We start from the raw sequence: 24516 nt of genomic DNA, 5'->3' as shown, positions 1-24516 counted from the left end.
GCCTTGCCACCCTTTTTAACCCCTCAACACAATTGCTCTCTCCCATTCGCAGCTCTCTCAAGTCTCAACCACCACGGAATTCCCATATTTCATTTTAAACAAACAAAACTGAGAGAGCTTCTCCCCTGCCAATTCTTCATTTCTTCATTTATACACTTGCTCTAATCTCTCAAACAATGGATTCTTCATCATCATCATCATCTTCAGGTCCCTCACCTCTCGATCTCATGTCGGCTTTAGTCAAGGCCAAAATGGACCCTTCCAACGCTTCCTCCGACTCTGCTGCTCAAGTAACCACCGTCCTTTTCGAGAACAGAGAGTTCGTTATGATTTTAACTACCTCCATTGCTGTGCTCATCGGCTGCGTCGTCATTTTGATCTGGCGTAGATCCGCTTCTCAAAAGCCTAAACAAATCCAGCTTCCTCTTAAGCCTTCGATCATTAAAGAACCAGAACTTGAAGTTGACGATGGAAAGAAAAAAGTCACCATCCTCTTCGGTACTCAAACCGGCACCGCCGAAGGCTTCGCTAAGGTGCCACTTCTTATATATACATATATATATTCTATATATTAACTCCTTTTACGAATTATCCAGCCTTTGAATGAACTGTCCAAAAGTTTCTGCAGAAACTTGATTCCAGTAGTAGAAATAAAAAATCTTGTTCAACTATATAATGTAAAGTAGACATGATCATATGAAGGATGATAGGAAGGTCATTATGCCAAGAATATGAGGATGAAGAATCCTCAATTTCTCAATAATGATTACCTTTTTGTTAGAAATCTAAAGCTGTACACTGCAACTATTATCTTATTTACTTTTCTTCATCATTATTTACTTAATAATTATTTTAAATTTTTAATGCGACTCAGGCTCTAGTCGAGGAGGCAAAAGCACGCTATGAAAAGGCGACTTTTAATATTGTAGATTTGGTAAGTTTAAGTTTGACTTTTCTGTTTACGTTTTGGAAAATTGAATTGGTGATTTTAACGCTTGAATTTTTTTGCTACCACAAATAGGATGATTATGCAGCAGATGATGAAGAATACGAGGAGAAGATGAAGAAAGATAATTTGGCTTTCTTCTTCTTGGCCACGTGAGTGATTTTGAATCATTTTCTATTTTTCGATAATTTTATGAATATCTTTTGTATTTGTGTGCACGTGTCTATAAATATATATTAGGATTTTTTTTCCTGATATTAATTTGTTGATCTGGCAGTTATGGAGACGGTGAGCCAACAGATAATGCAGCCAGGTTCTATAAATGGTTCACTGAGGTAAATTTTAATTGTAATTAATCAGGCATCATAATGAGTTCGTTTGATTTTAGCAAATTTTGAGAATTAGTTGAGATTGAAACGTATGGTTGGATACTTAGGGAAAAGAGAGGGGAGAATGGCTTCAGAACATGAAGTATGGGATTTTCGGCCTTGGTAACAAACAGTATGAACATTTTAACAAGGTTGCAAAGGTGGTTGATGAACTCCTTACCGAGCAGGGTATGCTTCTTATTTTCCTTTTTATCTTCCCCTGCTTATAAACAGATGCAGTGGTTTGTCTATTTTTAATTGTACGACCTTTTGTTCTAATGACTTCTTATTGCTTTGCCTTTTGTTCTAATGCCATAAATAACTTCAACATATCATGCAGTGCAGGACCATAGCCTGCATCTTTTGATTATAAAAAAAAAAAACGTTGTCTTCTTTTGTTTCTGATTTATAAAAATTTTGAATAGCATGGCATTGTGATTTCCTTGCTGTAGAGTGAGTCTTGACATTTAACCAACTGTTTATATTTATATTATTTAAATCTGCTGATGGTGTGAATGCTTGGATCCTAGTAAAAGATTGTTCTCTGATGCTTCATATACAATGTCATCTTATTATCACCTAATTGTGACCCTATTTGCTAATATTCCTCTTATTATATTCGCAGGAGCGAAGCGCATAGTTCCTTTGGGTCTTGGAGATGATGACCAATGCATAGAAGATGACTTCACTGCATGGTATTAAGAACTTGAACACTGTTTTGAATCAGAAGTTTCTTTTCCCCTTTATCATTTATTGAACCATCTTGCTTTTCTAGGCGTGAATTAGTGTGGCCCGAGTTAGATCAGCTTCTGCGTGATGAAGATGATGCAACTGTTTCTACCCCGTACACTGCTGCTGTTTTGGAATACCGTGTTGTATTTTATGATCCTGCAGATGCACCCCTTGAGGATAAGAACTGGAGTAATGCAAATGGTCATGCTACTTATGATGCTCAACATCCTTGCAGGTATGCTAGAATTATTTTTTCGAATGTCCAGATGGTCATTTTTTTTAATGTGATTCTTTAATAATTCTAACCTTTTCCCCCTAACTTGAAGGTCTAATGTGGCTGTGAGGAAGGAGCTTCATACGCCTGAATCTGATCGGTCTTGCACCCACCTTGAATTTGACATTGCTGGAACTGGACTTTCGTAAGTTGCTTTCCTGAGTCTTTGGCTACTAGATTGGAAATTTTAACATACTAGAAGATGCTAATTTCAAGCCATAATTGTCCTCCTTTTGCAGATATGAGACTGGCGATCATGTCGGTGTTTACTGTGAGAACCTGGATGAAGTTGTAGATGAAGCATTGAGTTTATTGGGCTTATCACCAGACACTTATTTCTCTATTCACACTGATAAAGAGGATGGTACACCACTTGGTGGAAGTTCTTTACCTTCTTCTTTCCCCCCTTGTACTCTAAGAACAGCACTGGCACGATATGCTGATCTTTTGAGCTCGCCAAAAAAGGTTAGAATATTTTATTGATTGACATATAATGCAGTCTTTTCTCTTTTGCTTTGAATAACCAAGCTAATTCTTTAATGCTTTCCACTTCCAGGCTGCCTTACTTGCTTTGGCTGCTCATGCCTCTGATCCAACTGAAGCCGATCGACTAAGACACCTTGCATCACCTGCTGGAAAGGTTAGAAGAGTGAATTTGTATCAGCTTGGCTGCCCATGTTGCTGCTTATTTGTATGTTTATGCAACACCTGGCCTCTTATTTTACAGGATGAGTATGCACAATGGATTGTTGCAAACCAGAGAAGTCTCCTTGAGGTCATGGCGGAATTTTCTTCAGCCAAGCCTCCTCTTGGTGTTTTCTTTGCAGCTGTTGCTCCAAGGTTGCAGCCTAGATATTATTCAATCTCATCCTCACCAAGGTAATTTTATTTTTCTCATCTTCTCTATCTTTGGTTTTTTTTTTTTTTTTTTTGCATTACATAAATCTTTATTGTGATATTTAGCTCTAGTGTGGTTCCATCATAAGATCATGATTAAGGTATCAAATTAGGCATTGTTTTTCCTTGCATTCCCTACATTAGCAATGAAACACCTTTATGAAGAGTTAGGAAATGCATGGTAGAGGATTTAAGTTGGTAGCAGTATGAATCTCTCATTTAGGAGAGTTCTGTCTCCAATTTTATGTCTTATTCTAATTCTAATGTTTTAAAATATAAATGCACATATTTACCATCCGTAATAATGTTTCAGGATGGCACCATCAAGGATTCATGTAACTTGTGCATTGGTTTATGAGAAAACGCCAACAGGTCGTATTCACAAAGGTGTTTGTTCAACTTGGATGAAGGTACTCAGTTCAAAATGTTTTTCCTCATTGCCAACTTATTTGCATCCATTATTTCTTCTCCTCTAATAATGCAACATCTCTTTCCATTAAATACTAGTAATCAACATTTTTTTTAACCCCATTTGCCCGCTTTCATTTCCAGAATGCTGTGTCCTCGGGGAAAAGCGATGACTGCAGCTGGGCACCCATTTTTGTCAGGCAATCAAACTTTAAACTTCCTTCAGATACTAAAGTGCCCATCATAATGATTGGTCCTGGTACTGGATTGGCTCCTTTCAGGGGATTCCTTCAGGTAGATTTTGTCACATTTTCGGGGTAACATTATGTTTTGAGAAAATTTTATAAACTAATTATTTGTTTTCCATTTTTATCTTTTTCAGGAAAGGCTTGCACTGAAAGAAGCTGGTGCTGAGTTGGGTCCATCTGTATTGTTCTTTGGCTGCAGAAACCGGAAAATGGTAACTCATACACACATTCCAGTCCTATGATTAATTTTATATCTCTGGTGGGTTTAGGGGTACATTTGTAAATAAAACTACAAAGTTTAATTCAATACTGTTTTTTTCAGGATTTCATATATGAAGATGAGCTCAACAACTTTGTCAACAGTGGTGCACTATCTGAGCTTGTGGTTGCCTTTTCACGTGAGGGACCTACCAAGGAATATGTGCAACATAAAATGATGGAGAAGGTATTGGAAATATTTTTCACCTACCATGAATTGTAGGATAGAAGCTTCAACGAGTTGTACTTTCAGTTCACTTACCAGTATTTTAATTTGAGGTTCTAAAATACATTTATCCCTTCATTCCAGGCCAAGGACATATGGGACATGATTTCTCAGGGAGGTTACCTGTATGTGTGTGGTGATGCCAAGGGCATGGCTAGAGATGTTCATCGAGCTCTTCACACTATTTTCCAAGAGCAGGTGTGTTCGTTATTACATTTGTTTGTGATTATATGTATATACATATATGTCATTGCCATCAGCCATTTTGCAATTCTATACTCCTAAACCGAAAGGTTTACTTTTTCCTTTAGTTTTCATGTCTTTTCGAAAGTAGAAAAATGTCACATTCATATGGTGGCTCCCCTCTTTAAATTAATAGCATAAGATTTTGAGTTTCTTGTTTACTTAAGTGGGTGGACCAACTTTGTGGATTTGATTTCAGGGATCACTAGACAGCTCAAAGGCTGAGAGCATGGTGAAAAATCTGCAAATGAGCGGCAGGTACCTACGCGATGTATGGTGATGATTACGATGAAAGAAACTTTATAAAAATATACGGCGGTCAAAAAGAAACTTGCGAGAAGGGTTAAATGGGTGGAATTGAATTTATTTTGTATCAAAGTTAAGAAGTGTTGCGATTCTTTTATATATATATTAGTGTCGGGATAATTTTGGATGATATGATGTAATATTTTAATATAGAAGACAATGTAATATAATGGAGAAGGTAGAGTAATGGTATTGGAATTTGTCTTTTATAAGAAAGAACCGGCAAATCGGTTCAAATGACAAGCAGCAAGTGTTGCTTGCTACTCCGAAATGTTACTCAACTCTTCCTATCTACTGGTAATATATGTTTAAGTTTGGAATCTCAGCTTGATTGTTTCTTCCCCGTATTAATAGGCTTACGGTAAGGTCTGTGCTTGGCTTTAATTTATTGTAATTGCAATATTAGTGCAAAATAGGTGAATAAAAAAGGAAGGTTTTAGTAATACTAAATAACATCATTTTTGAAATTTTGTTAAAAATTTACTCGAATTTTTTAGATTTTACATCCTTTAATTCTAATAATTACATTAAACTTCGATTCAATTTAAAATTAAATCAAATTCACAACAAAAATTATAAAAAAACTCGTCCATCTTTATATAAAACTACATTGTAATCGGATGATTATAACATTATAATAAAATATTTACTGATGAAATACTCGAAAGTGACATCCTAATGTAAACAATGGCCGTCAAAAATAATCCAACAAAAAGATCTTTCTTTTTTTATTGATTAAGTCAAGGAGTGTAATCAAAACAAGAACCACCGAAAATAAAATAATGGCATATAATAAAAGTTTATATAAATTGATATAAAGGGAGAGAATAGACGACAAATAATAAAAAAAATACTATTAATATTTATTACTATGATAATGATATTCGTAGAAATCAGATATTATTTTTTTTTGAAGTTAATAAAAATAATTTATTAAATATGATTGTTCAGAAAAAGAATAATTAAATAATTATTACTGATATTTAAGATGTCTTGACTTGAATGGATAGTAGTTAAAGTTCTTGTCAGACACATGTTTCGTATTACCCCTATCCCTTACTCTTTGTATCTAAAAAAACTGTTGCTTAAGATATTAGAGTAAACTACACCTAAAGTCACTAAAGTACCCTTCAATTCAAACTACAAATTTGTTAGGGTAAATTACACTAAAGTGGCTAAACTATTAATAAGTTTATGTTTAGGTCATTAAACTATTTGAAAATTTTAAGTCACTGGGATGTTAAGTTGCATTCTTAAGTCCGACTAGTGAGCTCCAAACGATGATTCGACGATCGGTACAGCAAATCAATATCTATTGATGAGTAGAAAAATATACTTTAAATCCAAGTCGATCTAATGGTTAGTATCAAATATCGGAGTAAAAAACTATTTATATTTTGGTTCATAGATTAGTGACAGGTAAAGTTGTTTCATGAAAAAAAATGAATTATAGAAGAAGAGAATGAGAACTTTCAATTAATGCAGACGGTGTGAATTGAGAAGATTATACAATAATTGTTTTAACAGTCTAACAATAATTTAAATGAAAACCTTCAAATAATTCAGTAACCATTTTATAATTTTTTAAAATTAAATAATCAAAATATATGTTTATTAACGGTAAATAACCCTAAAGTGTAATGGGTTGTTGTGAAGAAAGAGCAGTGAAACACGTGGTGGAAATAAGTAGGTCACCTCTTCACATATTTCTGCCTAACGTTTGCTGCACTACCATCACTCATCACGCTTTGGTAGTAGGTAAGATTGTATCTATACTAGTCATTCTTTCTAGTTACTAATATTAATAAATTTCATAATTATTTTACATACCCATTTTAATTCAATTAATAATATTCTTCACATAATTATTACATTGATCCAAACCCCTACTAACAAAAAACTTTTAAAACTAGTCAACAACCTTTTAATTTAGTGACATGAAAAATTAGATTCAATCTTAACAATACCTCCAATTATATAAAAGAAAAACCCTATATACCTCCTATTATATAAAAGAAAAACCCTATAACCTACCTTCACATTCTCATTCTTTTTTCTTATCATCCAAATCATGCTTTTAAAATAAGTATTATTTTTATACCTTTAGTTTCATTTTCATTATTATTCTTATCATCGTCTTTTCTTTTAAAATTTATATCACCGCTTTATTTATAACCAATTAAATTAAAAGGTTAATAGATTTGCTTAATCTATATTTTAAAAATAATATAACAAAAAATAGCATTACACTCTTTTATTTTTTCTCTATAGAACTTAATGTTCCTATTTGTTAACTTAGACTACATTATTGATTATTTGAAATTAATTGAATTGAACTACAAAAGCTATTGGATTGAACCGATTTTCTCTATTTTTTTAAATATTTTTTATGATACCGAATAGGTTAATTGAATTAGTTAAATTGAAAATCAATAGTTAAACTAATTTAATCATTAATCTAATTTCAAACAGCTTATAGTTGATAGTTAAATAAATAAAAATAACAGGAAAAGGTATATTGCTTTAAACTTTTTTAGGAAAACTAAAGAAATCTTATTTGAAAAAAAAATTCTATAAAATATTACAAGCATTTATACACTAATAATGGTTATCTTTTTGTTTCCCTTGTTACGTGCATGTGACATGTGATAGCATCGAAATGATATGGTAACTTTTTTTGCGACATCTTGAATTTAAGTTGAAGACAAATAGTTGACCTTGAGATTCAATGCCACAAAGCTCTGAAGATAATGATTGTGCGGTTAGGCATTTCGAGAAGCAACTTCTTTGATTCATCTGCTTTGGCTTTTAAGCACCTTTAATATTTGAGGCCATGCTAAAACCACTTCATTTGCGACCCCACTTTTCATGTTGAAAATGATTTGGTAGCCTCTGCTTTGAATTATGCTATTTTATTTTGACATTTAACAATGGTAAAGGCCTCTATCCACGTTTTACACAATCATTCTATAATGACATGGTAATTTCAATTTGCCAAGGCAGATAAGGAAAATAACATATGAGAATGTCAGCATCAGCAAAATTTTGTAATGACATCTCCAACCTGAAAGCCACGGCATTTATATCGTACGGCATAGATCTCAAATAAGTTGGCCACACAATTGCGAACAATCTAAAAACCAGTTCGGCTCTCCATAATACATACAGCTTGAATATTAAAAGAAGCAATATTCCAAATAATGTTGGCAATAGCGGTCAAGCAAAAGCACAATTAACTACATCGCGGTTTGTCTGTCCGGGCGACTAAATGACATAATGACATTCAACCATGATAAACAAAAGTTACAGCACCTCTAATCAAATACCAAAGGTTCTATTTCAACCACATGTGAACCATCTAGTCCTTGTCAGCATCTTCTATATCTTCATCTTCCGGAACCCCACGAAGATAGAGAACATTATTGCATCTGTAGAAAGAAGGGCCAATACTATTTTATCAAGAAAAAAGTCGGTGCATTCATCTCTGAACATGCAAAATGTATAATAGAATTTTCTGATCACTGTTTTAGAACTTATATTGTTGACAGATGCAACTAGAGCATGGGACAATATGCAGTTATAAGACAAAGCAGCAGTAAATAACCCCAGTATATAGAGCAAGAACTAAGCGTTGTCCCCCCCCGGGGGAAAAGGACTTTTTATGATATAGATACTTTCACCAAACCTTAAAAGGGACGGCAAATTAGGAATTGAGGTCAACTTTATGGTATTTAGTACTCACCGAATAAGAAATACAACCCCTAATCCAATATCTAATTAGTAGTCCAAATATTCAATTATCTCTAAAGATTGGCATAACAGCAAAAACAATATGCTCCCATCATGCAAAATTCAAGGAACACCAGCCAAGCATTTAGAATAAATCACCTGATCAAAATCTCCCCTAAATTTCCAGTGAATTGCCCATCAACATACTCTTCAGCATTGCCAAGCTTCCCAAAAAGAAGAAAAGAACGTCAACTCAATGAAAAATGTTAGCAACAGTGCCCACTCATGACGGAGAAGAAAATAAAATAATAAAGAAGCCCTAAATGTAATTTCCAAGTTCAAACAACAATATTACACAAAATATACTTAAACAACTGAGCAAGTCATATGATAAATTTCAATGCAGTTCTAAGTTTTAACAAGAAATGTATATTATACTATTTACAGAAATCAAGGTCACACCTGCAAGTTCATGTATGAATCAACAGATGCAAGAAAACCTGCGAAAAGCACAAAGTTAGAATGGTGACTACCAACAAAAGAAAATTTGAGGTAATTAAACATATAGAGAAATGAAAAACGTTGCATTACCTTTGTATTCCATCCCCCATTTGAGCTTCACTATAACAGTCTTTCCAGTCAAATTGTTCAAGAAGGGTTTTGGGTTAACTGGTATCGTCTACAATGTTAAAACAGATTTCAAATTTTTGATACCAGATTACAGGAAACAAAGTGCACAAAGGAGGAAAATAAAACTGAGATAAAATAACACCCCAAAGTGCAGAATAGACCAAACTAGAAATCCCTTGGAAAATCCCCTAGTAGTTCCAAATCAAAGAAATTCAATAATGAGGAATTCTATTGGATTTAACCTTTTAGACATGATAAAAAATCGTCAGATAATATATTTTCAATGCCATACAGCTATGGAAAATTTACTAGTTTCATAAACTAGTAACAAATTGCATCAAGAGTTGCGGGTTGCTGTCTAGAAATCAAGAATCAAATACGAAGAAACCCCTAATTGGACCACTTTATGCTTGATTTCCGAAGAAGACAAACACAAAAAGGAAATCCCTAATCGAAAGAGTAATGTGCTGCAATCTTTGAATCATAGAGTAGAAAGTTAAAAATTAATACACATAAAAAGAAAAAGAACTCACAGCCATGGAAGATGCGAATAGAGGAGCGGCTGGTGCAGAGAGGTGAGCGGAAAAGTTAGGGCTTCAGCTGCAGCGTTTTGCAGTCGGCTTGTTTCCACAGGGTTTACCGTTGTTTTCTTTCTACTCGGTGCGTGCTTTTTAGGGTTTAGTGTGCTTCCCTAAGAAATAAACAAATGAGAAAATACTTGTCATAATCCAGCCCAATATTTCCTCTTTTTATTGCCCAATTAGGCCCATTTTTCAAAGTCCTTGAAAAAAAAAGTAATTAAAGAGTTTTTTAATTTTATTTTATATTTTTTATATGATGCCCACTTCTTGTCATCAGACTCCCAATCCTTTAAATCAAAAGAAAAATACAATTAAATCATGTTTTTTTTTCATTGTTATAATAATAACAATATCAATTAAACTAAAGTTCAATTATAATGTATATTTTTAGACTTGGTGTCTAACAATTAGGTTGTACATATCAAAAACTAAGATGAAGTTGTTATGATACAGTTGAAGCAATTTGTCGCAACTACATCCAACTTACTCCGTCAATTCCTGTATTATTGTGTGGTTTATTTTAGGTAGATTGATTGTAGGATTAAAATTTTACTACCGTGGTATTTAAATATATAAATTTGAATATAAAATTAAAAAACCTCCACTGCATATAATAATTACTTTTATAATATGTACTTCCTACTGCAATTTTTTTTAAAAAATAAAATAAAATACATTAATACTGCAACTTTAAATCTTTTCTCACTTGCAATAAAGTGTTTTTCTTTTCAAAGTATTCAATAAATTAGGCAGCAGAGGTTCTATAGGCGACTTGCAGTCAAAAATTGATAAATTTTAGACCAAATCCAAAATAGAAATCTGAACCAAAAAAAAATAAAAATAATAATAATAAACAGATGCAATTCGAACTAAATGAACTTAAAAGCATCAGAAACTCGAGGTAGTTCTCATTCTTCCCTTTTTTACCAAATAAGCCGGCCCTTATTTTACTTTTTCTTTTGGCATCACTTTTAAAAGAAAAAGAAAAAACCCTATATTTCACAACAAACATAAAAACTTATTAACTTCTGCGGTTAAAAAGTGATAAACCAAACAAAAATAGTGGAACCCTTTTTAAATATTTATAAGTGGTAAGTTCTTTCATCTCTCACCTATAGTAAAACACTTGTTAACCCTTTTCTATTGTAAACCAGAAAAGGTGGCAAAGCAACCATAATACTCTAGAGATTTAACGTGTATAAATTGTAGTAAGCTCCAAAGTATATAAATAATGCCTTGAGCCACCGAATGATCAAGATGTGTAAATATAATGAATCAGAATCGATTGATGCAGTTGCTCTACCTTCAGTTTGCAACAATGGAAGGTACAATGTTTATGAGGCGGCCAGAGTTTGGTTATGCATTTTCAAATGCAGGCAAACCCCACTCACTTGGGTTGAAATCCATTAAGGAACTCAAGACTTGATCTGCTATGGCGTGGTGGGAGCTGTCGAGTCTCGGATCTGGAACCATTACCACAGACCTACAGAGGGTCAAATTGAAAATCACAAAAGTAAAACTTAGAGCATTAAACATATGATAATCAATTGTACTAATTAATCGTAAAGAAAATTTGCTTACATCCCAGCATTTTTAGCTGCACGAGCTCCCGCAGGTGCATCTTCAAACACAAGAATTTTCTCGGAATCTATTGGCCCACCCTGTAATTACTTACCTATTAGTTATTATATAACATGATCTTCTAGGTTTCAAAGGCAAGATAGAGTGCTAGCCACTGAAACAAGACAATTCAGCATGTTTGCATGGAGAAAATGGGTAGAATTTGAATTTCAAAGGAACTGGCTTGCTGAAGAATGAAAACTGCCATTATAGCTTTTTACTAAGGCATATTTTAGTTTCTTGAAAAGTTGACATTCTCGTGAAATGAGGTCAGTCTAGGACCATGATAAGCTCACTCCATTGCATTTATGTCATAGGACCAACTTAAAAACAAGCACATATAGTCCCTAGATTCTGCAATTCAAGAGCCCCATGCACTAGGCCGTCATTCGTTATTATCTGAATATGGCACTTCTGTTCAAGAACAGCGTATTATATTAAATCCCTCTTGCTTTTAAATTGTCTTTCTCTCTGCGTACTAGTTATATCAAATTAAAAAATGCAAGGGAACAAACTTCACCTAAAATCACTTTTAGGTACTTGTTTCTTACTTTTCTTTACTTCTCAGATAATTAAAACACCAAGAAAATAATCTTTATGAATGTACAAACGCACGTTACCATTGTGAAGCAGAATAAGAGAACAATACATAGATTGATATCATACCTCAAACCTTCTAGCTGCAGCCAAGAATACATCTGGTGCTGGCTTCCCTTTTTTAACTTCTGGATCATCACCAAGAACAATATGGTGCATGAGTTTGAAAAGCTCACCATGTCTTTGTGTTTTTAGCTCAAAATGCCGCCTGTGGCTCCTGCAAAATATATCGTGTCAATGATGCTCGCATAGCACTTCAATAGCTTAAACAATTCCATTAAGGTTAAGGAACCCAAAGCTCATTCACACTAGTGTATGCACACCGTGTTTAGTTTTGAGTAAAGCAACTAAAGGGAATAAGAACCGGAAATGACAATGCTTACCCTGTTGCCAAGCAAATCGGTACTCCTTTTGCATGCAAATGTTCAATCAAACGGCTAGCCCCTAGAATAAGATTTTACAACAATTTATCATTTAAATCAGTTGCAAAATATAATAAAAAGAAGATACTAATAACCAAAGTACATCACTAGATCTTCCCCTTTTGCCATCCGGTTTCATACAATCTCAATCACAAACATCAAATCTCTTTCCTTTTATAAAACTTGAAATATTCACGTGATTTCGTTGCCAAAAGTAGTAGGTGAAGCAGCTTCAAACATGACTGATTCTCAGACGTAGAATCCTTAAAAGTAAATCCTGTGTTGTATTTGAGCCAGATTAATGGAATTTCTTTCCTCCATTTTGCTCCTTGTACTTCCCATTCAGGACTTCTCACCATATGCTACGATTTATTTTCAAACTATCCATGTGCTACTTGCTATCAATTAAATGTTCGAAGAAATAATACCTGGCATGAGCTCACTAGTTGGAAACAAACTCTGCAGCATCGATTCCCTTTCCACAAGGAAATCCTCAGCTGAAAGAGAATCACTGATCCCAGTCTCTTCAACAAAGACTCGAGCTGCTTCAATTGCTTTCATTCCCATCATTTTTGCCTTAAGAGACCAATCAAAAGTTTTATTGAATCTAGCAAGAATCGTTTCCTGGACTTCAGTGTAGAACTTCTCTGTGTCTGCAGAAGACAGTAGACACTTGATCAGATACTACATTTGTTCCCCAGAGAAGTTTATTATATACCTCACCATTTAAATGTACAATGGGTAGATGTGACTCCCAAATGCAACAAGAAATTAGAATGAATTTTTTTGCTATCTATCACCAAAGCAAATCAAAATATCAGAGAGTGCTTAGCTGGAAACTTCCAACAAAGTAAAACCAGCATTTCGGTAATATTCCAAGTGAAGAGAACTAACTATGTTCTGGTTTCTTTTTACCAATTGTTTGGCAATAACACACAACTAAGCTCATACGAGGTGATACATTATAGTATTTAAACATAATATTAATCTAACATGCTATATTATTTTCAAGCTGAAAGAAATGCCACAACTCCTGAAATTTTATTATGTGAAAATTATATGTCAAAAAAAAAATGTATCTACTATTTATCTTTCTCGTTATATGCTGGACTAACAAGGTTGATTTGGTACCAAGGAAGAAATTTCCATGACTGTATTCGGATATAAATCTGATATTAGTCATACAAAAAGACAATCTGTAGCTAAGAAATTAAAGGGGGGTCTCTTCAGGCAACCCCAGGGATACATGTTACACGAGATCATTCAAAATACACTGGTATCTCAAAAACATCAGGTGATACCAAAAACATCAATAGGCAAATCAAAAAAACATAATGAAAGAGGAAACTTTGAGGCCACTAGACCCTCTATAAAATATTCAGCAAAAACCAACAATCACTGCAAACAAAAGAAATACAAAGAAATGCACAGGTATCTTTTCCATAACTGTGACCAATTTCACCATTTTCTTTGGGATAAAATATCATCAATTAGACTACCAGAATTAACGAAGATAACCAAGAGGAATTCTGAAAGTGACTAACAAAAATGATTTCAGAGCACAAGGTTCAGCCTCCAACGACTAAATAAATGAGTAACAGGATTTCAAGAAATCAAGCAACACAATAAAATAAAATAAATACCACAGAACTGGTTTAGCATCTGATGCATTTGACTAAATTAGCAGTTTTTTGTGCCTTGCTTGGGGAAAAAAATTACATTGATAAATCACAGTACATGGAAGAATAAAGATCAAAACGTTTTGGAATCAGTAACCAAATATTGGACCTAAAAAGCTACTACAGAGTAGAAGCAAAAATCCAAACTTAGCTAAGTTCATGCAATTACTTTAAACCCAAAGCCTAGCTCAGTTCACTCATGTAATCATCCTTGAGAATTCATATCCAACAAATCTGAGATTCGAATCTCAATATCTGCAAGTAATCCTTACAGCAGACTGCGATCTTTTCGTAAGAAGAAAAAAAAATAACTAATAATTATGGGGAAATAAAGGGAGCAAATGCAGGGACGGGAATTACCGAGTAAGAGACCATCCATGTCAAAGATGACGTGAGTGATGGTGGGCCTTTTGCCTGAAACATCTCCCATTGTAAATCAGTTGTAGCTTTGGCAGGATTCCTCTTTTCAGAATGTTTGCTTTACGATTTGCTTTAGCTACGCGAAGCTAGGGAGGCATATAACAATGGAAAAGGCATATTGGGCTTTGGATCTTCATGATAATATGAACAATGGAGCTCAAACAATTTCCATCTCCAACTGGGCCTTCATTTATAAACAAAAGAAACGGGCCTCCTGTTTCGGATGTTTTATATCCCATTGCTGCACTCTTGATTTTATTTTATTTTTTTGCTGTACCTTTTTTGAATTACTTTATTTATTCCATGTACTGTTTCCACTTTGAAACATTTAAAATTTACTAGATTTTGATAAAATTATTTTTTAATGAAATAATAGACTAAAAATATTAGTAGTTTATTCTGTAAAAAAAAAATTGACCCGTTATTTTAAAATGTACTTGTTTCGATTGTTCGTAGGTCAAGTAAGCAAGGTTGTAAGGAATTGCAACATTGTTTACATCCATCATGAACTACCAATGGTTGAGGAACTAAAAGATCAATTAAGTAGATGTTTTTCTACAAATCATAAGCAATATGATTGGCTTGCATCCAAAGATTATAGATTGATTCAATGATAAGCAACACTGGCAACAACCATCATAATGTTTGGCACTGGGCTTACAATGACTGTTTTTACAGAAGTATACTCTGCTTAACAATTCAAGAATCATCATTATTGATGTCTAGTTTCAGGTGCATTGGTACACTCAACAACATCAAATTGCAGATCATTCTAAACAAGCAACTAACAAAATGCACATAACTCCCTTCCGTATTGCAAGAGAATCATTTTGTGTTCTACCATTTTATGATTACTCCTTATTCTAACCACCTAAATACAATTCCTCCTGTGCCAATGCTATTATTAAAAAGGAATAAGCCTTTATACAATGAGTAACAAATTCATTACATGCTATTCAATCTATCCATCGAAACAGCTAAAAACGTTTGAGGAAATAGCAAAAATGTTCCTTGGATTAATGAGTTGACATTGTTACCACATTCAACACAACAATTGTCGAGCCGGAATAGTATCAATCTAATAACAGGATTAGAGATATCAACTGATCAATATAAAACCTAGCAAACATTTCATTGAGTTAACCAATTGCAACATACAGAGCAGAACTAATAAACCATTCAGATAATATATATATATGTATGTAAAGAAGCTTACCTTAGAGAGTTTAGTTCTGATTCATGGACGTTAATAGAGATTGATGCACTTTTTGGCATGCTGATCAAAAATGAAAATGAGAAGGAACAACTAACTCATATAAACACCAGCAATAGCTTGAGTATTAGAACATAAAAGAATCATAGACATGATGAAACCTTATATGAAATATACTCCTAGCTCAAATATATAAGACTTAGTTACATAAAAGCATATCTAATACCCATAATTTACAAACTTATACTTGAAGAGAAAACACAAAGATTTTTGGGAAATCGTTGTAGAGCCTAGAGTCACTTATGATGAACAACAAAAAGGATAAATTGAGCTGAGAACAAAGAAAAGCAAAGTGATTATCTCTTCTAAAGTCAAATCATAAATTAAAAAAAAAGGGTATAACTCAAAACATTCCAAGTCCTAACATAGCTACTTCCAGATGATTTCTTAATGTACAAAATCCAACCAGTCAGCTATCTTTCAACTCCAAAAAGCCCTTCTCTAGTGATCTCAAACTCACAAGATGATTCAGGCAAATGGGGTGCGAAAACAACATAAAGCTTTCTCATTTTTTTCTTAACAAAATCACAGCTTTGCCCATTTGATTTTTCATTCTCTTCACGAATAACCTCTTCATTCCTCGATAAGAATAACCTTGAATTAACACAATTAGCCCAAGCTAACCCCAGGGCAGGACAAACCCGCCTACCTGACGTATGTAAACATCCTAAATTACCAATCCTCAACCCATTTATCCCTTCATTAGGTCCTACCAAATCAACCACCTGATTCGTCACCAAAACTGCTAAATTAAACCTCTTTGCAAGCGCCTTTAACTTGGAAGAGATCTTAAAGAACAAGGATGATCTCCTCTTAAGCTCAACTGGGGTGTTGTCGAAATCAGACCTAAACAAAGCAGCGATTGAATCAATCACAATGAGACGAACCGGCACTTGGTTTTTCGAATTTTCGATGAAAGGATCTGTTTTAGACATAATTTCGAGCAGATGATCAGCACTATGTACACTCTGCACAAATATACGATCGCAAGGGTTGTCGTTGACGGGGAAGTGATGGGCATTTGAGGAGCGAAATGAAAGGCATAACTGGTGAAGGCGGCGAAAGGGGAAGGGGAATTCAGTGTGCAGATAAAGAGAGGAGGCGGCTAGACCGCCATGGGAAACAGGGAGTTGGGCATGGAGTGACAGTTGGAGGCAGATTTGGGTCTTGCCGGAACCACTCTCGGCGACGATCTCGGTTATCGAGTCGCAAGGGATGCCGCCATAGAGCAAGCGATCAAGGATTGGGCAACCTGTCGTACATTTTTGGGAGGTTAATTGAAGGAGGCTTTGCGGCGTCATGTTTGCTCAAAATTTTTATCATTTCTCTTTGTCAAAAGACTGCAGAAAATGGCGCCTTTTTTTTCAAATAAAACTCGATGGAGGCAAATTGCAAAAGTGAAAATTAAGTACTTAATATTTGAGTTAATATAACATTTGATGCCTTGTGATATTTAATCTAGTATTTTTTTTTCATTTAAGTTTTTTTATTTATGAATAAACACAAACTATCTATATTAAATTATCATAACGGAATAATTTGTTACTTTATCAGCCCCAAGCGTAGCTATTAGTTCTTCTGAGATGTCTTCAAACATTTGTACATCTATATTCCTCTCCGTAACTATCTTAGCAAATTGATCAACGACTTAATTTATCTCCCTTGAAATATGTTTTATTTGTCATTGTTCTATAGTTTGTAAAATCACGTGAATCTTTCTTATCAAAAGTTGAGTCAACCAAGTGGATATTTTGAAGAACTTTGATAACATCTAGACTGTCTGTATAGATCAAAACATTATCATATCCCCTTTTTTGAATAAGGTCAGGGCATCTAAAATTTCTCAAAGCTCAACATTGAAAACTAAACCGAGCCCCAAATAATAATTGTATTTAAGGATTCATTCCCCATTTTACTTGTACATCACCCTAGCAACAACAAACCTTACATCTGTCATAACAATCCTATTAACATACAAATGAATCCATTTACGAAGAGTTATGATGAGTTTCAAAGTGTCCAAACAAATTTTGTTACTCAAATTGTACTTAAAGTTGGCATAAAGGTTAATAGTGTTAAAATTATGTTAAAATATTAATTAATTTAAGTAAATATAATTTAGAAACTTCCGAAATTTGTATGAAATTTTAAATACAGATTAAAATTTTAGAAAATAATAAAAATTCAGAAAGTATATTTATATTGTTAAAAATTTTAAAAGTTAGAAATAATTATTTAAAAATAGCAAAACATTTTTAAAAAACTAAAATTCAAAAATCATATATATCAATTCTAAAAAAAAAATCACATGTTATATTATCTTTATTTTTGAATTGTAAATTAAAATATATATTACAAAATTAAAAAAAAAAGACCGAAATTGATCCACTTTAATCGACTATAGATTTTGACCACCAATAATTTATTTATTAATTTTAAACTTTTTATTTGTTTATGAAAATTTCTAAAATTTTAGGCATTTTTTATTTGATAAAATTGATAACATGTTGAATTTGAATTTTGTCAATACTTATGTCCAAGCCGTCTTAGCATAAATTTTGCCTTTGGACTCAAAACGAGTGAAGGATATTTATATGGGTAAAATTTTGCTAATTAGAAATTTATGTAATATCAACTTATTTGGAGTTTTATGGGAAAGCTAGATTTGAATATACACAAAAGCTTCACAGTTGCAGCCATAACTAAAGCAGTTTAGTGTTCCTCCGAAAAGCTAGCTACATTCTTAACATATACAAAAACTTAAAAGTTGAGCTGCAGTTAAGAGTTCCAGTTCAAAGCCACGCTAGTATTCACAAACAAAAGGTTGCAGCTGATGGGAATGAAAATCACAATTAAACCCACATTTTAAGCCCATCTACCTCGATTTCATATCCCTGAAACCATCCGGCTTTGATGGTACTGGACCCAGCCAGATCCCCTACATAAACATCATACAACACTTGTTATTATAATACATATATAGTGATGTAATACTTTCGTCATTCAGATAGTTAAGACATACGACTTACCATTTCAAAATGAATACTGTCGAGAAGAGGTGAGTTTCGTTGTCGAATGGGAAACATGCTAATAATTCCGCTGCCTCATTCAGAACCTAATAAATACAATGAATGTAAACAAATGTTGAGAATAACATACATGGAGAGTACAAGCTGATACATCAACATAAGCAGTCCCCTAAGAAGGGATAAGCAATTTGTCTTGGTCTTCCAATTTCCATATCAATATGGATCTCATTATAGATAAGCATTGACAAGCGAGGCTGCATGAGATATACAGTACTGGTGTTGGAAAAGTTATATGTATTCCGTCCCCTGTATACTTAAAAAGATTTAAGGCTTGGCCCAGAAATCATGAATTGACAATCAAGTTGAGTATCTTCATCAGCTACGGATTCTGTTATTTCCGAGTATGGGAGCATAAACATGAACAGTCTTCTCAATTAGATATAACTTTTCCAATTTGGGACAAGTAGAGAAGAGTCTTTGCACTGAACTATCATCCATTCAATTAGATAAATTTTGCAGCATGTGAAGAAAGCAGCACTAATGTCACTCTGCTTTTGAAAATAAAAAACCACCAAATTCTTATCAGGACTAAGTCTAGATCAAAACAACCAAGTTAACTACCCATCAAACTCCAACAGGTTTAATTTAACATAAAATTCCACTAAAATTTACCCATATAAATCTCTTTTACTCCAAGACAAAATTAATGATATTTGGAGGAATATCTAAGAGGGTTTAACAAATCTATTAAAAAATTAACAATTTTAAAAAACATACCTAAAATTTTAGAAAATTCCATAAACAAAATATAAAGTTCAAAAATTCAAAAAGTAAAAAATAAAAATTTATTGGAAGTTAATCACTTTCGGTCTTTTTTTTTAACTTTGTAATATATATATTAATTTAAAAATAAAATATTTTTTGAATTAGGAATATATAATTAAAATTAAAAAATAATGATAATATAACATGGGATTTTTTATATATATATTTGGAATTGATATACATAAAATTTGAATTTTTTTAGATTTTTAAAAAAGTTTTGCTATTTCTTAAAATGATTATTTTGAACTTTTAATTTTTTTATCAATATAAATATACTATTTGAAAATTTATTTTATAAAGTTTTAATATATATTTAGATTTTTAAATTTTTATGTATTTCGAACGAAAAAAACTAACATTCACACCCAGTGGGACTCGAACCCACAATCGCTTGATTAGAAGTCAAGCGCCTTATCCATTAGGCCATGGGTGCCTTATTATAAGGTTAGCATATATAATATATATAAAGTGACAAATTAGAAAATAGCTAGTTTAAAGCAATAGCCAACGATGCAAAAATTTAAATATTAATTTCAAGCAAAATACAAGGGTTATAAAGGTAGATAAGTCCTTGATAATGCAAGCCCCCTTCTTAATGGAATATTTATCAAGAACTATGAAGCTTAAGCTCACATTGCAACGTGAGTGTCCATGTTACATAATACTCTGGCAAGAATGCATATATATATATGTACACACACACCTGACTACCAATGCATTTACAGAGTATATAGCAAGCAAATATAGAATGACATCCAACTCCTGTATAAGCCAGCTCCACATCATCTCGAAAACAACGGGGAAGGAAGCCACCATCACAACTGTTGTCAACAATGGATTCCCGAGCCCTGAGGACATAGATCATCCAACACCTGAACCAAAGGAATAATCAAAACTTAAACTCTGTCATACCAGCAACTTTTTGGTATTTGATACATTGAGCACCCACCACTGTTAGTTATTAAAAAGATCAAAGCAGTTTTTTTCTAACTAAGGCACATTAGAGCCACCTCAAAAATAATACTGGGTTAAGTTTGGTATCTTTGACTACACCCACAAAACGAAATACTAGTTGCCGCATTGCAGAGAAAACTATGTTGCTGTATCGCAAGGAGATAGGTTTACCTGTTGTATGATCTACAGGGCATAGCAGCCAATTGCTCTCAACTTGAATACAGTACAAAGGGTACTGCATTGCATAACAAACGAGAGGGTATGTTAAAGCATGAAAAGATGGTTATTACAGTTATTATAGCCAATAAATAAGAAAACATTCAACTGATCAACTCAAAATTTCTTATATGTACAGTTAAGAGTGGCCAAAAAATAAGAAAAAAAGAAAGAAAACAAGGATGCCATAGAAGAAATGCTATATTCATCAAATTTTAATGGCCATTTTGCATTTTTTTTAACCAAATATGGCATATGCTTTCAAGTATGCAAAGTCCTAGTTTACTTGGAAATTAAAAGCCCGAATTCGAATAGAGAAAGGACTTACCGATTAGAAAGATGGCTACCGTTAAAACGAGTTTGAGTTGCAATGAATAACTAAACTGCAAGTGCACTGGACTTCGTAATTGTCTCTGTAACCCACCAACCCAGCCAAAACACTGCAGTACATTAAGTTTATTAGACTCCAAGATAACTTAACAAACCTTCATACAAGAAATGTAGCATAGCATAAAATTCAACAAAACAAGAAAAAGATCATGTATGTGATGCCTTCTCCCCTGTTTCTTACCCGATTGAATAAATTAAACACACACTTTGCCTGTGTTAGTTCTCCACACCTTTGCTTACTGAAGAAAGGCTTGGATCCTTTTTCCTTAGGTGTAGCCTCCATGCCAGACCTCATTTGGTTTCTATCTGCGTACTCATCAGCAATTACAATTTTCAATGAACCAAAATTTGGTGTGCTCCATGTTCTTCTTGTACTGGTTGTTCTATCTTGTCCCGAACTAACATCATCTGTCTTTCCAGAACTTCGCTCATCTTCTACATCAATGAGACACTCAACATCTTTACCAAAATCATTTAAACTTTTCACTTCAGGCATATTCCTGTTGCAAGTAGCATTGACATTAGGATTTGTGTCCTTTCTCCTATGAGAATTCACCAAAAGAGTGTTTTCCATAGATTGTTGCAAGCTCGGAGAGGTTCCAGAAAGGAACATGGCTAAATCATCACATTCTTGTTTATCCAAATCTACCCACCGAAGGGGCTGCTTTCCCTCCTCAATAATAGCTTCTTTTAATGCAGCTTCTACACGGCATATCTGACTCTCAATGGCAGCAATAAATTGTTTGTGCCTAGATGCTCTATTATCGTCACAACCATGTCCACAGCTCAATCTTATAGCTCTCTCAAACTCTTCCAACTGAATTTACACAGTTTAACACCAAGCAATTATGAAATTTAGCAATTAGCAACTGAGGTAGGTTTTTATATTACAAGATACTAAATTCAAAACTGCAATAAAATTCCCAAACCCTCAAACTTCCTAAAAATGGATAAAAGGTAATGATATCTAGCAACTGACAATGTCCTAACCGTTATAAGTGTAAGCTTAAAGACTGAAGCAGAAAAAAAGGTAGCATACCTGCCATTTAGCAGTACCTAAAGCAGTTTGCAATCCTCGACAAAGTTCAGCCGTATCTGAAGACTTTTGCCCTTCTCTCATCTCTTTGATCCACATCCTGTATACTGATTCCATTCTGGAAAACAGAAACCATAAGCATGATTAAATTGTAGAGAATCCACAGATTTAACTTCTACTAAAGCTTCATTAAATATTTACAAGAATGTTTGAAGCTGAAACTTCTTATAAACATAAACTATTTTCAAGAATATTTGAAGCTAGAACTTCTTATAAACAAAAACCCATTTTAAATAATGTTGAGGCTGAAACTATGTACAAACTCTATTATCTGGTTGATTACTAATATTAAGCATTCAAAAGCTCAAAATATTGGCTTATTTTCTCTCTTTTTTCAGAAGATAATTTTATAAGCCAGAATCTTCATTAAAGTTTGCAGAGCACATGCATATCAAGGAGAAAAGCCACCACTAAGAAAAACAACAAATTGTAGATTAAGTGACGAACAAAATTATCCTAAAACAACACAAGAAAATTAACAGAAAAATTACTTCAAATCCAACCCAATAATAACACAAGGAAACACTAATTTATACGAAGATTGCTAGTACTAAACCAGAAATTAAAAAGCACAACCAGTTCAAACAATCCCCTTAAGAAAATGCCCACATCACCAACCAAACCCCATTAAATGAAGGCAAACATTATAATTTCTACAAAGGAGCTAAAACCCAGAAATGATAAAGCCATGAAACGAAAAAAAAAACAGAACATACACATCAGCGGATTCTTGAACCTCTTCTGCTGCCGAAAAGAAGGCGTCTTTTTGCCATAAATCAAAACTACTTACAACCATCATCTTCTCTACCCTCGAAAAAGCTTGGGTGAAATAAGAGATTTGCAAAACAAAAAATGTGGGTTTTCTTTTTCTTTTCTTTTTTTTTTTCTTTTTACTCTACCGTTCTCTTCTTTGCTAATAAGAAGCAAAGGAGAAAGAGATAGAGAAAGGAATTGGAGAAAAGAAGCAAAAAAGAAAGAGAAGGCTGAAGAAGCGAAGAAACGATTTTCTATAATTCTCTCCTCTTCCTTTCGCTTCTCTTCTCTTCTCTTCGGCTTACCTTTTCTTTGCTTTCCTCTTTGCCTTTTTGCAGTTTTCACCTTCTCTGTTTCCTTTTTTTTTTTTCGGTTTAAATTATTTGGTAAAAATCACATGAAGAAACTTATATTAGTAGCATTTAGCTTCTTTATTAAAAAATTAAATAAATTAGTATTTATAGTAAAATTAGAAAAATACAATTCGAATCCTAATACAAGGATCTTCTAGAACTTTTACCTTATTTTTTAATCTAATTCCCTATTTGTAATTGACAAATAGTATCTATATTGATTCTTAAAGATACTGGTATTGAACTTTTAGTATTTAATTCAAGTTTAGAGTTGATTTATGAAAGTCAACTACAAATATTATTAAGTTTAAATTTTTAATGATATTGTTAAATAAAATAAATTTACTGTTAATTTAATTTTACTTTTAATTTAATCCAATAGATATAATATACTTCGAGTTAAGGTTAATTTGATGAAAGATAATTGATAATATTATTAGTTAATTAATTATTTTCATCAAATTAACTCTAAAATTTGACTTAAACGCGGAAAAATATTATTAATAACTTTAGTTACAAAAATATATAATATTTGTTAAATAAAAATACCAAAAAAATAAAATAACAAAAATACTAAAGAAAAAATGTTAAATTCAACTAACAAATTATGTATTTTTTTTTTCATTTAGTTTTCTCTATTTCGGTGTATTGGGTTAAAAAACCCGAGGTCCTATCTGCTGTTTCTTTATACCGAACTTTTATTTATTATGACTAATCAAAAAATTCCACGTCAACGCCGGGCAATAATTCCGTCAAACGTGTTTGAATCATAATGGTTGGTTTAATGAAATTTTAAAAGATTTAGAAGCAGGTGATGTGGCCGAATGTCGACGGAAAATGACAAAAAGGGACAAAGGAGGCGACTGCTGAGTTGGGCCGCCCATTTTGACAACTACAACCAGTGCATTTTGTGTCTTTCTCATAGGTCATATTTAACATTTATTTAAGTAGGTCCTTCCAAGTGCAATATTCTAACACTATATAGTAAAGGAAATTAATTAAAATATGATAAATTATATAAATATTTTTAAATGTTATATAAA

General features: G+C 33.1%; 5 protein-coding genes and 1 non-coding gene across 6 annotated transcripts; 1 reads left to right on the top strand and 5 right to left on the bottom strand.

Annotated features, from left to right (window-relative positions):
- LOC107942738 (NADPH--cytochrome P450 reductase 2-like) lies at positions 1 to 5231 on the top strand. Its single transcript, NM_001327469.2, has 17 exons — positions 1 to 533; positions 875 to 934; positions 1022 to 1098; positions 1224 to 1281; positions 1383 to 1503; positions 1940 to 2009; positions 2090 to 2281; positions 2373 to 2465; positions 2560 to 2785; positions 2877 to 2960; positions 3048 to 3199; positions 3531 to 3627; positions 3770 to 3919; positions 4008 to 4085; positions 4196 to 4318; positions 4442 to 4555; positions 4800 to 5231. The coding sequence occupies exons 1-17, from the start codon at positions 177 to 179 to the stop codon at positions 4878 to 4880; spliced, it is 2133 nt and encodes a 710-aa protein (NP_001314398.2). The 5' UTR covers positions 1 to 176; the 3' UTR covers positions 4881 to 5231.
- A 2825-nt stretch (positions 5232 to 8056) lies between these two features.
- Positions 8057 to 9985, bottom strand: LOC107942735 (probable small nuclear ribonucleoprotein F). The gene is made up of 5 exons (XM_016876453.2): positions 9799 to 9985; positions 9227 to 9314; positions 9098 to 9135; positions 8795 to 8859; positions 8057 to 8334 (listed from the first exon to the last, which is right to left on the bottom strand). Exons 1-5 carry the CDS (start codon positions 9802 to 9804, stop codon positions 8265 to 8267), a joined length of 267 nt encoding a protein of 88 aa, XP_016731942.1. The 5' UTR covers positions 9805 to 9985; the 3' UTR covers positions 8057 to 8264.
- Positions 9986 to 10906: 921 nt separating this feature from the next.
- On the bottom strand, positions 10907 to 14694 carry LOC107942733 ((DL)-glycerol-3-phosphatase 2). The gene is made up of 6 exons (XM_016876452.2): positions 14525 to 14694; positions 12914 to 13138; positions 12447 to 12507; positions 12133 to 12280; positions 11428 to 11507; positions 10907 to 11329 (listed from the first exon to the last, which is right to left on the bottom strand). Exons 1-6 carry the CDS (start codon positions 14592 to 14594, stop codon positions 11203 to 11205), a joined length of 711 nt encoding a protein of 236 aa, XP_016731941.1. The 5' UTR covers positions 14595 to 14694; the 3' UTR covers positions 10907 to 11202.
- A 1183-nt stretch (positions 14695 to 15877) lies between these two features.
- On the bottom strand, positions 15878 to 17219 carry LOC107942737 (DNA repair protein XRCC3 homolog). The gene has a single exon (XM_016876457.2). It carries the CDS (start codon positions 17156 to 17158, stop codon positions 16271 to 16273), a length of 888 nt encoding a protein of 295 aa, XP_016731946.1. The 5' UTR covers positions 17159 to 17219; the 3' UTR covers positions 15878 to 16270.
- Positions 17220 to 20071: 2852 nt separating this feature from the next.
- Positions 20072 to 20144, bottom strand: TRNAR-UCU (transfer RNA arginine (anticodon UCU)). Its single transcript has one exon. It is a non-coding gene; the product is annotated as a tRNA-Arg (tRNA).
- A 58-nt stretch (positions 20145 to 20202) lies between these two features.
- Positions 20203 to 23503, bottom strand: LOC107942740 (uncharacterized). The gene is made up of 6 exons (XM_016876461.2): positions 23084 to 23503; positions 22311 to 22425; positions 21453 to 22088; positions 21210 to 21321; positions 20837 to 20900; positions 20203 to 20583 (listed from the first exon to the last, which is right to left on the bottom strand). The coding sequence occupies exons 1-5, from the start codon at positions 23164 to 23166 to the stop codon at positions 20875 to 20877; spliced, it is 972 nt and encodes a 323-aa protein (XP_016731950.1). The 5' UTR covers positions 23167 to 23503; the 3' UTR covers positions 20203 to 20583; positions 20837 to 20874.
- Positions 23504 to 24516: the final 1013 nt, after the last annotated feature.

The sequence above is a fragment of the Gossypium hirsutum genome, chromosome A05, assembly GCF_007990345.1.
Source record: "Gossypium hirsutum isolate 1008001.06 chromosome A05, Gossypium_hirsutum_v2.1, whole genome shotgun sequence".
Classification (NCBI taxonomy): domain Eukaryota; kingdom Viridiplantae; phylum Streptophyta; class Magnoliopsida; order Malvales; family Malvaceae; genus Gossypium; species Gossypium hirsutum.
This window is presented reverse-complemented; position numbering and strand designations above follow the sequence as displayed.